Source organism: Microcaecilia unicolor, chromosome 13 (assembly GCF_901765095.1).
Source record: "Microcaecilia unicolor chromosome 13, aMicUni1.1, whole genome shotgun sequence".
Lineage (NCBI taxonomy): Eukaryota > Metazoa > Chordata > Amphibia > Gymnophiona > Siphonopidae > Microcaecilia > Microcaecilia unicolor.
The window spans coordinates 98,912,378-98,928,424 of NC_044043.1; the positions used below are offsets into that span (position 1 = coordinate 98,912,378).

The 16,047-nt window shown below is 41.3% G+C and overlaps 1 protein-coding gene across 10 annotated transcripts in view; it reads left to right on the forward strand.

Annotated features, from left to right (window-relative positions):
* The window catches only part of EIF4G3 (eukaryotic translation initiation factor 4 gamma 3), a 419,008-nt gene that overhangs the window by 326,788 nt on the left and 76,173 nt on the right, over nt 1-16,047 (forward strand). For all 10 annotated transcript variants that reach the window (XM_030222062.1, XM_030222064.1, XM_030222063.1 and 7 more), the window contains 8 exons: nt 603-776; nt 2,247-2,444; nt 4,134-4,280; nt 5,048-5,284; nt 5,970-6,074; nt 9,702-9,834; nt 12,448-12,539; nt 12,950-13,043. In XM_030222062.1, coding sequence (XP_030077922.1) covers nt 603-776; nt 2,247-2,444; nt 4,134-4,280; nt 5,048-5,284; nt 5,970-6,074; nt 9,702-9,834; nt 12,448-12,539; nt 12,950-13,043 — 1,180 coding nt within the window. The remainder of the gene's footprint in view (nt 1-602; nt 777-2,246; nt 2,445-4,133; nt 4,281-5,047; nt 5,285-5,969; nt 6,075-9,701; nt 9,835-12,447; nt 12,540-12,949; nt 13,044-16,047) is intronic.

Consider the following 16,047-nt stretch of genomic DNA (forward strand, 5'->3'; position numbering starts at 1 on the left):
TCTTAAAGTTTCCTTTATAACCCATAAAATTCTACTGCTTTGTCACCCTCTTATGAGCATGCGTCTTTCCCTGTCTCTCAGCCACCCAGTTCCCATGTTTCTCACCTTACCCACCACCACCCTCTTCCTGTGAGACTGTCATTGGAATGATTTGACGTTTCACTTATATATCCTGTTGTTTATCAACATTTGCCTATCTCTGATTTGAAGAAGAATGGTTACCTTTGAAAGCTAATCAAAAAATGTATTGTTAGTCCAATAAAAAGGGTTATCTTATGTTTTATTTTATTTCTACTGGAAAATTTAATTCTGGCTGCCCTATGGCTCAGGCTACAGTTGTACATTTGTTAGTCCACATTTGGTTCGTTAGTGTGCCTTTAAAAATTTTTAGGGCACGCTAAATCAATTTAGCTTGCATGAACCTACAAATTAACAGATAAGTTAACATGCATTTAAATGTTATATATTGACTCTCTTAACCTTTAGCAGATGGTCCATCCACAGCCTGTGATAACGTTTCTGAGTTATAGGAATGGTAGAAAACATGTACTGTAAATTGTGTGGACGTGCCTCAGATTTCAGCAAAAATGGTTTTGTCCTAGTTGTTGACTGTGGGACCCAGGAGAACCCAGCCTGGCCAGAGGAGGGAGCCAAGGAAGATTATCATGAATATTTCTGTTGGTGATGATGTTCACTTGAAGAAGGCAGAGAATGCCTGGAAACCCAGCTTGAAGCGAGACAGCCTTTCTGAGGACCCAGAGAATGTAAAAACTCAGGTGAGAAATCACAGAGACCTTCCCATGACAGACATGCTGTGATCAGAGGATAATTACTACAGGGAGATAAAGTGAACTTTTCCCTTTTCATAGAAATGTTTGTGTGTTTCCAGTGTTTGTGAATTTGTGTAATAAATGTCATTAAACATTGGACAGTCTTTCCCAGTAGAAAACTAGTCAGCTGCTGATCTGACACTAATGAGCAGCATGAACAACTTTCTCGAAAATGTCAGTTGAGCTGTTGGTTCTGTCCTTTAATCATTCAAAGTTTGGCTGTTGCGTTTTGCTGCTTATGTTTATTTTTTTCATTGAGCAACTTCTGCATCTTTATGGGCCTAGATTTTTTTTTTTTGGATGTTTGTAAATTCATTTTAATGCTTATTTTCTTCATTCTGTGAAGAACTATAGAGATTATAGGAATGGATTGAGGACAAAATACTGTTTCTCTCACCGAAACTTTCTGTGCCATGGACAGGGCACTTTATCACCTGTTGCCTCAGGCACCCACTTGGATTGTAAACTTTTGAGCAGTAATCTAGTGGTGGACTTTGGTCTTGGGGAACTGGGTTCGATTCCCACTGCAGGCACAGGCAGCTCCTTCTGACTCTGGGCAAGTCACTTAACCCTCCATTGCCCCACGTAAGCCACATTGAGCCTGCCATGAGTGGGAAAGCGCAGGGTACAAATGTAACAAAAATAAAATAGATACTATTGGAGATTCTACATGGAATGTTGCTAGTGGAATATGGACAGTGGAGGAGTGGCCTAGTGGTTAGGGTGGTGGACTCTGGTCCTGGGAAACTGAGGAACTGAGTTTGATTCCCACTTCAGGCACAGGCAGCTCCTTGTGATTCTGGGCAAGTCACTTAACCCTCCATTGCCCCATGTAAGCCGCATTGAGCCTGCCATGAGTGGGAAAGCGCGGGGTACAAATGTAAGAAAAAAAAAATACCAAATAATGTAACCTTCTCTGAGCTAAAATTGGAAAGATGAACTAGACAGGTTATTAAATTATGTTTTAAACTGCTAATCTCCATTATTATACATCCAAAGGAAATATTTTTGGATAAAGGACACCTCTAATAATTCTCAAAGTAGTATTTTGAGGAATTCATACCATCCCCCTCTGCCGTAGAGGTGTTCCATACTCATTAGTGTCTAGATCTGTACTCCTCTGGATCAACAAACATTTCAAGCCAACTGGTAAAAGATGGTTTGGGTGTCATATTTCTAAACTCAGGAGCTCAAAATTTGAGGTTGTTAGCATGCAGCAGGTCTTTCATCCATGAAAATTCTACCCTTTTTGCACGTCCAAGGCTGACTCTCCCATTTGTGTTCTAAACCTGCACATTTCCTGCTTTTTTTTTTTACTGCTCTATATTTGGTTGAAGAAAGTTAAGGGGTCTGTCTTATTAGCAGGTACTGGTACTGTGGTTTTATGATTCATTATTATTTCGGGTTCTTTCTCAGGAATTATTCCGGAAGGTACGAAGTATTTTAAATAAGTTGACACCGCAGATGTTCAACCAGTTGATGAAGCAAGTAACAGACTTGACAGTGGACACAGAGGAGAGGCTAAAGGGAGTCATCGACCTGGTCTTTGAGAAAGCCATTGATGAGCCCAGTTTCTCAGTTGCCTATGGAAATATGTGTAGATGTCTTGCCACGGTAAGTAAAATAGTCAAATCGACTTCTGTTGGGTAGCATGATGAATTAAGTTAATAAAGGCAGGGGGAATTCAGTGCAAAAAATTGAATTATGCCCCAATGTTTTGAAAACTCTGTGCATAGTATTTGAAGTATTTCAGCGCACCTTGGTGAAAGGGCCCCTAAGTGTCCAGTCACAGTAGCTAAGCTGATTTGAATACTCCTGGATGAAGAATCGAGCAGTTTCTGTTGTATGAAGTGAATATGAAGCAGGAAGTCACGCATGCTGATCACAGAGCTGCTGAAAGACCTCCAGGATAAAATTACAAAGTTGGGTTTGTAAGATGGTTGGTGGCCTGTGTCTGGATTACCTGATAACATTATTTTCTTTTCCTTTATCTCCTACTTCTTCTTGAGCCGAAGATCATCCTCTTTTGGGTTTCTGCCAGGTACTTGTGACCTGGCTTGGCCACTGTTTGGAAAACAGGATACTGGGCTAGATGGACCATTGGTCTGACCCAGTATGGCTACTCTTATGGTCTTAAAATTCTGGAAAGCTGTAACTGCATTCCTCACACGTGTAAATGCAGGAAAAAGGGCCCCTTATGCATGCACAAGCCCTAAGTTTTATTGTGTAAGGCTGGACATGAGTGACTTAGTGCCTAAATGTAAGGGAATGTACTGATGATATGGGGGGTTCTTGCTGCACTTGAACGTGTACTTCAGCCATAGACCTGGCATAAGTGAGCCCATCTCCAGTTAGGCACTAGTATTCTGTATCAGAACGGGCACTCCCCGTGTGCTGCTTCGGGACACACAACCTGAGGTGACCAGTTGTATAATTGCCCCCTGTATTTGTAATTTTCTTGTGCATTATTCCACCGTTATAAGGGCTGACTCCTCCCCACAGCTGTTTCCCTCCTAAGGCTCCTTCTTCTCCAACTCTCTTAGCTTGTATCCCTTCCTCTCCCCTCTTCTGGTAAGTTTAGCCCCCAACTTTCTCTGCCCCTTCTCCAGGGTGAATGCCTCCTATTTTTCTCCCCCTTGCCTTTGCCTTTTATAGTTCTCTCTCTCCCCACCCCACCCCTAAACATTCACTGCCCTCCCTAACTCCGACCAAGATCCCAATTCCGTCCACCCCCACCACCTTTCTCTGCTCTAGTCTCCATGGCACACTCACCCCAACCACCTTTCTCCATCATTCCCCCTCCTTGTATCCCAGTCTCTCCAGAAAAGTGACTTTTCATCAACTTTATGGAGTTAAAAGTTAAATATTATACTAAGGTTATTTCAAAATCAAGTGAGTAGTCACATCATCCAATTCAAATCTTCCTGGGGAAGAAATGATGGGAGGGAAAAAGTTTTATAAAATAAGAAATGTTACAGAACAAGTAAAGTATTATTTTTCTTTTAAAATAGTAGGTAGTAGATTTAAAATAAAATATAAATTGGAAGCAGTGCACAGTCGAATTGTGTAAATTGTTGCCAAAGTGTGGTTTTGGAAAAGTTTCTGGAGAAAAACATCCATTGGTTTGGCAGGCACAGGGACCTGCCACCACCTCCTGGGATGAGCTACAGAGAGATGATCTTCAAACAGCTCAACGTGATCCAGGTCTGCCACTGGCAGAGACACAGTGCTCAGCTTCATAGACCATTGGTCTAATCGTGTCTGACACTTCTTTTGTTATGTCTCTCTCCTCTCTGGATTCAGCTCAAAGTGCCAATGGCAGACAAGCCAGGGAACACTGTGAATTTCCGCAAGCTGCTACTGAACCGCTGTCAGAAGGAATTTGAGAAGGATAAAGCAGATGATGATGTCTTTGAGAAGAAGCAGAAAGAACTTGAATCTGCCACAACGGTAAATGTAGATTAAAGACTTGTAATTCTCCTGCAAGGAACATCTTGCTAAAAACAAAGGGAGCATGAACCTTTGGGAATAACATTTTGTTTGTATTGACAGTGCCTCAGTGATGGTGATGAGATGGCTTTATACGATTTCACAAGTTTTCAATATTTTCCTGCTATAGTATGCATGACAGAGAGAATGGAAGGTGTGCTTTGCAGTAAATACTGCAGACTGTATTTATAGGCACATTTATAGTGTTTCTGCAGCAGCTTCAAATCAGGGGTATTTAACCTGATGCTGTATCTGTTTTGAATGGGGAAAGTCCATGCCCAGCTCACTTTGAGGGATTACTTTCTATCAATACCTCGAGTAGAGACATGTGGTAGCCGTGTTAGTCCACTTTTAAAGGTAATCAATAGAAATAGAATAAAATAAAACATAGAAAAGAAAATAAGATGATACCTTTTTTTATTGGACTAACTTAATACATTTTTGTATTAGCTTTCGAAGGTAGCCCTTCTTCATCAGATCAGAAATAAGCAAATTTTGATAAATTTGCTTATTTCTGATCTGACAAAGAAGAGCTCTGTTCGAAAGCTAATAAAAAAATGTATTAAGTTAGTCCAATAAAAAAAGGTATCATCTTATTTTCTTTTCTATGTTTTATTCTATTTCTATTGATTACCTATCAATACCTCAGAATAACCATGCAGGCAATTACTTTGTTTCAAATTCATGTATTTTGCATGCTTTCGAAATATTTTTATTTTACATTGTAGCCAGAAGAGAAGACAAGGCTGCAAGATGAGCTGGAGGAAGCGAAAGACAAGGCACGAAGGAGATCGATTGGCAACATAAAGTTCATTGGTGAACTCTTCAAGCTGAAAATGCTGACAGAAGCTATTATGCATGACTGTGTAGTAAAGCTGCTAAAGAACCACGATGAGGAGTCACTGGAGTGCTTGTGCCGCCTGCTCACTACTATTGGCAAGGATCTTGATTTTGAGAAGGCCAAGGTAATGACTTCTTATGCCAGGTCTAATGTAGAGCATTGGTATGATCCATAGCCGCCTGCACCAAGAGTGGTGCACAGGAACATGGCCAGGTCTCTTCAGTTAGAAGAGGGGCCAAGTGGTGAGGGAATACACGAACCTATGTTACCTTTATAGAAAACTAGAAAAATGACAGCAGATAAAGCCCATATGGCCTATCCAATCTGCCCATCCATACCAACTACTAAGCTCTAAAATAACTTACTTTCCATTAGAGGTCATCTGCTTGGCCCAGGTTTTCTTCATCACCACCACCTCTACTGGGAGGCTGTTCCATGCATTCAACACCCTTTCTGTAAAGAAATATTTCCTTAGAGTACTCGCGAGTGTTCCCTTTCACCATCATCCTCTGAGCTTCCTTTCAGTTGAAAGAGGCTGCCTCCTGTGCATCTATGCCACAGAGGTATTTAAATGTTCTGTATCATAGCTTCCTTTTCCCACCCTTCTTCCAAAGTACATATACTTAGATCATTAATGCTTTATGATGAAGACCAGTTTAATAGTTGCCTTTTGGACTGAATCCATCTGGTTTATATCCTATTGAAGGTGTGGTCTCCAGAATTGCTCCCCCTTTTATTCTCATAGAGACTCCTGATGACTGCAAATGCTTTGTGTACTAACAAAATAAGTGTCTGATGTCCTTTCATAGCCTCGCATGGATCAGTACTTCAATCAGATGGAGAAGATTGTGAAAGAGAGAAAAACATCGTCTAGAATTCGGTTTATGCTTCAGGATGTTATAGAGTTGCGACTGGTATGTACTATTCCACAGCTGGATGCTTGTAATTGAGAATTCTACTGTGTTTGGGATTCAGGGATCCTAGGCTCTAGCCTTTGTGGGTTTTAGTGGGCCCCTCGTGCTGTCAGCTGGGGTTTCTAGATGAAATGTGATTCAAAGTGAATGCAGTCAGATTTATTTATTTCAGCGTATTTGATGAACCGCTATGGCCTACAAAAAGACATGAATCAGTTCACAATGTATAAAAACAAAGATTCAGGTAAGAAGAAAGAATAGACCAGAGAACAGTGAGAAAAAGTGGACAAGAAGTCAGGAAGAAGGAGGGAAGGACACAGAAAACAGATGTATTTATTTATTTGTGACATTTATATCCCACGTTATCCCAAACAAGTTTGAGTTCAATGTGCCTTATAATAAACAGTATAGGATACATTGAGTAGGAGGTTGTTCCATAGGTTGGGGCCTAGATAGCCGAAAGCTGAATCACAGATGGTGGTTAGATGAATCTTCGTGGGAGTGGGAAGGGTCAGAAGGTTGTGGTCTGCAGAGTGAAGGAAGCGTAAGAGCATGTAGGAAATGAGAAAGTTGTGGAGGCAGGAGGGAGTGTAGGGGAGTCTGTATTGGTGCATTTTGGAGTGGGACATCAGTGCGTTATCTGGTCTGGGTAGGGACACAAAGGAATAACTAGTTCTTCATACACAGCAAGGGGAATGAAGGCACACTTAATGGTAATATTGTCATGATAGCTCACCCCCAGGCAAGCTCTGCTATAGTTAAATTGCAACTTCTGAAACTTTTCACACACATGCTCTGTTCCTGTATCACAGCAGTATCAATGCTCAGCAATGCCAGATGTATCAATTTCTTCTCTTAAAAAACAGACGCTTTGGAGAAAACCCGGGATCCAACTAGTCCAGCAACTTCCAGTGGATACTTTTGGTTAGCTATAAGCAGAAAAAAGAAATATTTCTGTAGCTTCAGCCTTTCTTAATAAGCCCTATAAGGCATCCAGAAGAAATGAAACTAAAAAAGGGAAAGTTGTTCCCCCCACCCAAAGTCTTCAAGTCGGTACTGGGAAGGATTTGAAAACTAAGAAATCAGAAATAATGCTGGAGAATACATGATTGTACCACTTGAGCTCTACAAGAGACCTCAACAAATTCTCATTAAACTTAGGAGCCAGTATCAAGACCTTTCTCACTTCTCTTTTCCCACCCTTCCAACATTGTCCCCAGTGAAGTTGAGGGGGGATGGGGTTTTGAATCCCCTCCCTGAAAAGAAACTTTTTAATAAATCAACTCCTTAAGGTGCTTTTGCTAATCAATTGCAGACGTCAGTAGTCTCCCTTCCCAAAGCATGTTGTCAGCTGTGTGAGAGCACCCACTACATAGGTGAAGCAAAGAGGCAATTGCCTCTTTGCTTCACCTATCATCATAGCCTGGGTGCCCATCAGTTTGTCTCTCATAACCCCCTCCACACACACACTTTCCCCTAGTCTGTCTCTTCTCATAACCCCCACTTCCCCCAGTCTGTCTCTTCTCATAACCCTCTCTCACACACTTTCCCCCATTTCTCTTTCCCCCCCCCCCCCCCCTCCAGGTTTTACTTATTACTTACAGCGCTGCCTGAAACTGTTTCTCTCTGCTGTGCACAGCGATCAGGCTCTGCATATACTTGAGTCACACGGTGCAAGAAGTTGGAGAAGTCTTATAGTTTTAAGTCCTGTGAGACTTCCTGAACCCTCTGCACCGCATGGCTCATTTATATGCAAAGCCTGATCGCTGGGCGGGGTAGAGAGAAGCAGGTACAGGCAGTTCTGCGGTGGTAAAAAAACAAATTGGGAGAATATGAAAACCCAGGCACCAGAATGAAATTTCTAGGCTCCGTGGTGACCTGGCCCCAGGATTTGTTGAGCCCTCCTCTGATATCCAACGCAGTGGTTTGTGAACCGCAAAATGTTAGCCACATCGGATGGTAACAGAGCTGGAGGAATGTAACAACACTAGATCTGAACAGTCACCTCTTGATGCTAAAAAGATAAGTTGCAATAAAATTGATATATTTTGAAGATATGGTATGAATATTATTAAGGTGAATTCTAGGGAAGATTAAATGATTGTTGATTATAAGGAGAGATACTTTTTTTTTTTTGACTTACCATGCCAAAGAGGAAAGGAAAGCCAAGAGGTTTTCTTTGCCAGACTAAGTAACTCCATGATACTTCAAGTGTGTCCTGAGTGGAAGGGTCTATTGTGTCGGGAGAAGTAGGAAGCCCCTCCTGATCAGAGCTCAATATATTGTCTCAGGATGGAAGAATAAATGCTTTGACCTTTACTGTTGTGACAAGACTGAATCTCGCTTTCTGGCAAACAGCATGTGAAGAGGAGTGATGAAGAGATGCCATCAGTGTGGAAGGGCCACAACAGCACTGGTTTTCTAAGAGAGGCTGGGGTGACCTCTATGGAGGGCCATGGATGAAACCCAAACTTCAGTGAACATGGAGAGGACAACTCTTCTCTCAGCACAGCATAACTAATCTTGATGACTGTGGGGATTACTTCAGAACTTGGCAATGAGAAAGCATGGGGTTCTGGATGTGACTTGGGTTATAGTTTTTTGAGAAGCAAAGTTGAAGATGGTAGGACCTGGAAAATGGTATAAGAGATGGTGGTGACCATCAGTTTAGAATATTTGAGGCATTCTGGGAGCATATGAGAACAATTAAAAATACTTGGCAGAAGAGGAAGTTTGTGCTGGATTGCATAGGGGATGTTGTCAAATTTGATTGAATGAATCTGTATTGAGCAGACTTGATGGACCATTTTGATCTTTACCATCACTTAAAGCAGGTGTGGACAACCTGAGGCCCGCCATTGAATTTTATGCAGCTCCCAAGACCATTGAAAGTATACACAGAAAACATCATTAACCAGAGTTTTGGTGACTTTAAATACTGTATTTTGCAAATATTTTCAGAATGACCATTCTAGTAGTTTTCCATCGTTTCTAGCTACATTTTTACTTATGTATTTATCACAGAACATCTGGTTCTGATGTTACATGATGTTGCAGCCCACTATGGGTAGTACTGATATTCATATGGCCCATTGTATAACGGTTGCCCTCCCCTGATTTAAAGGGTCATGGATTTGATGTACTGCCTTTCTGTGGTACAACTGAAGAGGTTTATGTATTTTATATGTAGGTACTTTCTCTGTCCCTAATGAGCTCACAATCTAAGTTTCTGTACCTGGGGCAATGGAGGGTTAAGAGACTTGTCTAAGGTCACAAGGAACCACATTGGGAATGGAACCCAGTTCTCCAGGTTCTCAGCCCAGGCATTAATCATTAGGCGGCTGCTTCACTCCTGCTATATTAACTATTCTGTTTAACAGACAATTTCAAATATAAGTAAAGAATTCAAATTTTTGAAGTTTTTAAATGGGTCCCAGAGCACTAGTAATTACTGTAATTTGCTTTAGAGTATATATTTATATAGATAGGATCACTCTTCCTGATCTCTTGAAGGCAGGCAAATACTCTCCCCAGTCATACAGTTACTGCAGAAGGAATGCAAGCTTCCTTAGGGCTTACAGTAATGTATGGGCTGCTTAAATGCTTCTCCTTTACTTCTTTTCATAGTGCAACTGGATATCACGGAGAGCAGACCAGGGCCCCAAAACTATTGAACAGATTCATAAAGAGGCAAAATTTGAGGAGCAGGAAGAACAACGAAAAGTGCAGCAACTCATTACCAAAGAGAAGAGGCGTCCAGGTGAGGATTCCTCCAGTCAGGATTTCGTGAAGGTTCAAGTTCTCGCCAGTCGGTGGGCAAATCATGTGCACTAAAATTTCCAGCATAAAAAAGGGGATTAGAGATGTTCCTTGGGTACAATAAAATTTGTATACTTACTGCTGGTTGCTTAAAGTCATGAACATTAATCTGGTTAGGGTAGAAAGCTGTCCTAAAGATAACTTTATGTGGGTATACGCACTGAATATTTTCCACTGAATATTCAGATAATGTTATTCAGGTTTCCTTTTGGCTTGATTAGTATGTGCCCCAGTGAGCCTAGAAAAATGGTAACGCTGCTTCAGTAGGAGCATGAATGAATCTGCAGCAACACTGTTGTACTCTTGCTTTTTCTCTACAAAAGTATGCGTCTTGAATAATTGGTGATTCAGGCGACATGATACTGTTGTGTGCTACTTGAAAGAATTTTCCCCAAACTTCATTCTTGTGCCACATCAGAGAGGGAGACCAGCTTCTTTAAGTTTCCATTTTTGCTGCTATGTCTGAAACAGATTAATAGTAGTAGTAAATTTACCACATATCTTGCCACCATAGTGCTCAAGTCAAGTTACAATGTACAGTAAAAATATGTGAAGTGTCAAAACAAATATCAGTATAAAATTGCTTAAAATAAAGATATCAAATGTATAGGACCTGACATGTAGACAGTGTTAACTATTGTCACTAGAAATCAAACAAAATAAAACATGGAAAAGAAAATAAGATGATACCTTTTTTAATGGACATAACTTAATACATTTCTTGATTAGCTTTCGAAGGTCACGAAACTCCTGGCCACCTGCGTGGGGCTACCCCACAGCCACTTAGAGGGTCTATCCCCTGCACAGCTCGGGTCTGCCTGCACCTGCCGCTTGTGCTCAACACTAACTCCCTCCTCCCACCGATTAGGTCCCAACTGCCTCTGGGCGAGTCTCCCACTCTCAAATTATCCCCAGTTATTCCTAGGTTACTGAGGCTACACTCCCAGTAGTCCCACAGTTCCTGGAAAGCACTCAGACCCAACACACAAACCACCAGGATTCTTAGTCCAGACAAGCAGAGGCAATAAACTAAAAATGTTTGTCATGAAAAATTAGAACAATGAACAGAAAATATGCAATCAGCAAAACAATAGCAGGTAACTGAAATATGGGTTTAATTATAACACTATCTAAACATTTGTATACTATCTAAATAGTACCTGGGGAGATCAGGACATATAGCTGCTCACAGCTTATCAAATATAACTGTTCACAGGGCTTCAGCAAAGAGATCTTTCTCTCTTTTCTCCCTGGCTAAGACTGGAGAAAAAGCCAGTACATCCTAGCTGAGATTGAGCTCCAGGGCCAATCAGCGCCCAGAACAACAAGTTTTAAAAGTAGTTGGCCACATCACTGCAGGTTAACTTCTTCTCTGTGTGCTAACTAAAGAAGAAACAGTCTTTTCTAGAGAAATACACTTCAAGAAATAATCAGTACAGTTTACAGGCTTAAAACCTACTGTTTTGTCACAACTATCAACACATCCATGGATAAAAGTAAAATATAAATCACTAAATTACAATAAGTGTCATAATTGAAACACATAAGCACATTCTGAATTGTAGTACAGGCAATCAGATTAATTTAAAGCATATTAACAGAAATATGGTCAAAAGATGATGGTATTTAATGAGTTAACAAAAGCTTAAAGAAATGATTGTATTTTGAAGTGGTGTGTGAAAGACAGTCCTGCAAAGGTATGGGTTTCCAAAAGAAGGAGATCCCATGAGGGAATAGAACAAGAAAAACTGTACACTAGATCCTTGCTAGTTTAACTTCCTTTATAGCATGTAATGAAAAAATGTAATTTCAGTGTAGAACTCAGTTTATATTATGTGTAACCTACTTGATCAGCAAGAACTGTTGAATTGTTAACACGCTTCGATGAAGTGTGTTATCAAATAAAATTAGCTTCATGAAGCATTTCCATCAGCACTGGACATTAAGCAGGACTTGGCTTCAGTCCAGTCAGAAATCACCAGGCTTGTGTCAGACCTGGGGGGCTGATCTGCTTGATATAGATCAGCCCTTTATGAAATGGAGCAGTGTGTGGATGAGCTGGGCAAAGTAATAACTGGCATTGAGAAGGAGTACTTACCACCGAAATCTGTACTAGAAAAGAACAGAATATGGGGGTTTTATTCCAAATAGCTTGGTGGTTCTGAGCTCTGAGAGAGCTGCTGTATATCAGCACCACTGGATAATAATACCCACTAGAGTGGCTGATTTATCCTGTTCTCTAGGGAGAAACCCATGTTACAGAGCAGCTGTGCTTTACAGTACCAAGTTAACACACACAAGTTGTGGAATTGGGAGATGAGTCTCTGATGTGATAATGTGACTCGCCTGTATGACTTGGAGAGCAATAATTACTGGTAAGTAGCTACCTAGAGCTGATCATTTATAAAGTTTGGCTTCTGAGATCTTAAAAGTAAAATTATCTGCATTTCTGTTTGTATATACAGTGTATATTTTTGTAGGTGTGTTAGGAGCAAAAATATTTTCAAGGTGAAGACTTCTGTAGTTAAAGGAACTGACTTTGTTGTGCTTTTAGGAGTACAGAGAGTAGATGATGGTGGATGGAACACAGTACAAGGGGCGAAAAATAGGGTGCTGGATCCCTCTAAGTTCATGAAGATCACAAAGGTAAGTATTGACACACTAGAAAAGCTGTTTGGAAGGATGTTTTCTTAGATACTTTGAAATCTCAAGGGGTTGTTTTTGAAAAGTTGAGGTTTTATCTTAGTGTGAAAAGGTGATTGACATTCAACAGGTGGGTGTGAGGAGGTAGAAAAACCTTATTTGCCCCATACTTCCAAATTGTATATTTCTTATGGTATGTAGATATATCAGAGAAATAATCCCCACATAATCACGATCCTCACTGATACTAGGCTGTCAGAGGAGGCCCTAACAGACTCCACTATAAACATTTGGAGGAGAAAATGTTTTTACATGCATGCATTTCACATTTAATCTGACATGTCAGTAACTTTCTTATAGAAGAATATCTTCCCCCTTATTTTCTGGGTTAATATACCTGTAATGTCTTACAGCCCACAATAGATGAGAAGATTCAGTTGGTCCCCAAGGCTCAGCTGGGCAGCTGGGGAAAAGGCAGCAGTGGAGGTGCAAAGGCCAGTGAGACTGGTAAGTAGAAGCCTATATCAAGGCGCAAAGCACAGCTAAAATCATACATGACGAATAATTTCATTTTAAAATTATTCTAGCACAAGCTCCAAAGTGTTACACATGGCATCCAGTAAAGTTTCTACATAAAGTATGCACTGTAGTGTCTACCATTGGAAACTTTGAATGTGACAAAAAAATCCTAACTGCAAAGACCATTTCGTTAACCTGTTTTTGCTTCCTGCTGCAGTAATGTAAAATCTAGTTGATCTCTGACTTTACCATCTACCCATTTCCAATCTTCCATTTGCGACTCTAGTTGTATAAAAATAATAAAAAAAAATCACAGCATCTCAGTTCTTTGAAAAAACTAATACACTCCACAGCACAAAATTAGTATTGGTAGGTCCTGACTGGCCACATCAAGAGTCTTGACAGATAATGGCACTGATGTCTTGAGGCCTCTGCTCTTTCTAAACTTGTTCTCTTGGTGCTTTGATTGCCTCTCACGGTTCAGTACCATCTTTACACTGACAACTCCCAGATCTACCTCTCTATACCAGAAATTTTACGAGGAATCCATGCCTAAGTCTCAGCCTGCTTGTCTGACATTGCTGCCTAGATGCCCCATCGGCATCTGAAACTGAGCATTGCCAAGACTGAGCTGCTTATCTTTCCCCTTAAACCTCCCTCTCCCCTCATTCTTTGATTCAGTTGATAACATTGTCATCAACTCATAACCTTTGACTCCCCTTTCTCCGCACATATCCAATAGACTGCTAAGATCTATTGTTTTTCTCTATAACATTACCAAAATTCATCCCTTCCATTTTGAACACACTACTAAAATCCTTTTCCATGCGCTCATTGCTTCCTGCTTAGACTACTGAAACCTGTCTCCCACTAAACCATCTCTTCCATCTTCAATTTGTTTAAAATTCTGCTGCAGAACTTGCCAGTGTCACTACACTCGCGTAAACCTCTTCTCAAGTCACTCCATTGGCTCCCTATCCATTTACATACAGTTCAAGTTTCTTTTACTGACTTCTCCTCTCATTTCTTTTCTCTTATTTCTCCCTACACCCCTCCCCTGGAACGCCATTGTTCAGGTAAGTCACTCTCATCTGTGTCCTTGTCCAGGATGGGTTGCAGAAGGGTTTGGTACTCCTTGCTGAAGGTTCAGTTAGTGGTCCTGGTGGTCTTCAGGGGACCTCTCCAGGGCCATTCCCTCTCACGCCATCCAGACTTCACCCGCTTCTTTCAGGGAGTTTGTCCTTGGTGTTTGGTGTTGTCCATGTTACTGCAACCACCTTTTGAGCCTCTTCACTTAAAGATCTTTTGCGCAAAGTGGCATTTTTAGTCACCATTATGTTGGCACGGCATGTTTCAGAGCTTTAGGCCTCTTTCATGTCGGGAGCCTTTCCTCCTCTTTCTTGAGGAGCGCATTGTCCTGCTCCTGGTCCCTTCTTGCTGAAGTAGTCTTTCTGTTTCATGTCAACCAGACCATCTCTCTCCCGGTATTTTCCAGTCGGGAAGCAGGCATTGAGCTCTACCTTCTGGATGTGCGCAGAGTGCTTCGATGTTGTTTGCAGAAGACAGCGGAGTTTCAGTTCTCAGAGGTCGGAAGCAGGGTGAGGCCACTTCGAAGGCTGCAATCACTCATTGGATTAGGGAGTCGATTTCCTCTGATTATTTGGTCAGTGGTCGCAGTGCTCCTCCAAGCCCGCGTGTGCATTCCAAGTGGGCGCAGGTGACCTTGAGGTGGACTTTTGCAGGGCAGCTACCTATAGTCGTCCCTCTATGCCTTCATCAATCACTACTGTTTGGGTGTTCAGGCTTGCGGGGAGGCTGCCTGTGAGGCAGCACTTTTGGAATTAGGGGTTAGCTGTGTCCTGCTCTTGGTGAATACTGCTTTTGTACTTCCCATTCTAGAGAATGGTCTGGAGCTGTTCCTTGTCCACATTGCCGATGACGGGCTTCACTGCCGGAGGAATCGTCAGGAGGCAGAAGTAAGCCTTGCTTCTAGTGTGTCCGAAGAAGTCACAAAAAGAAAAACACAGAGATGTTGATGAGTACATATGCAGGACGGGTCCTATCTGCCGGGGTCAGGCAGCTGCTTGTTTGTTCTGGTTCCCTATGGGAATTTATAGAGGGATCTGTTGTTGCTTTATTTATTTATTTATTTAGTTGGCATTTCTATCACACATTATCCCAAGGATTATTCAGGTTCAGTGTGGCTAACATGTTAATAACCTTTCAAAATTACATAGTATGTTATATTAAACAGATAATGCAGTATTGTTCCCGCCGAGGAAGCTTACTCTTTGCTGCTAAGTTTTGTTTTCTATGGCTATAAATACCCTGAGCTTGAAACATCAAATGCAAAACGCTGGCCAACATCGGTGTGGGGATGATTGTGACAGCAAAACAGAATCAGATAAGTGCATTATGTTTTATTGACAAGCGATTTGAAAATATTGACAAAATTGTTTAAGAGGTGGTGAGGTTTTCTGCCAATGATGAAGAGTTTCTTAGCTCCAAGGACATGTTTGCCTGGAGCTCTTTGCCAATATTCGTCAATATTTTCAAATTTTCCTCCCACCTTAAAATTGTTTTACTATGTGCTGTATGGATTAGAACTCTTTTTCCTCAACTCAGTTATTTAAATTTGCTACAGCTGCTTTGTGAATAGAAATACTTAGGTATTCAGGACTCCACAGCACCAAGTGTAAGCACTTTGCAGTGTTTCTGTCTCCCCATCTGCTGGTAGGGATAGGGAATGGTCTGGAGCAACTAAAGGAAAGTAAATTAGCAGGTAAGCCCTAATTTCTCCTTCCTTATTAGCCCTGCAGACCAGTCCAGACCTGTGAGCGCATAGCCATGCATCTGGATAGGTCTGAAGAGACTCAAGGAAAGGGAATTTCCTCTTCTCTAAGGTTATCCCATGCTACTTTGAATTGTTATTTTTAGGGTTGTATTATGGTGCGATTCTCTATTGGCTATGAGGATAATGAAGACACTCATG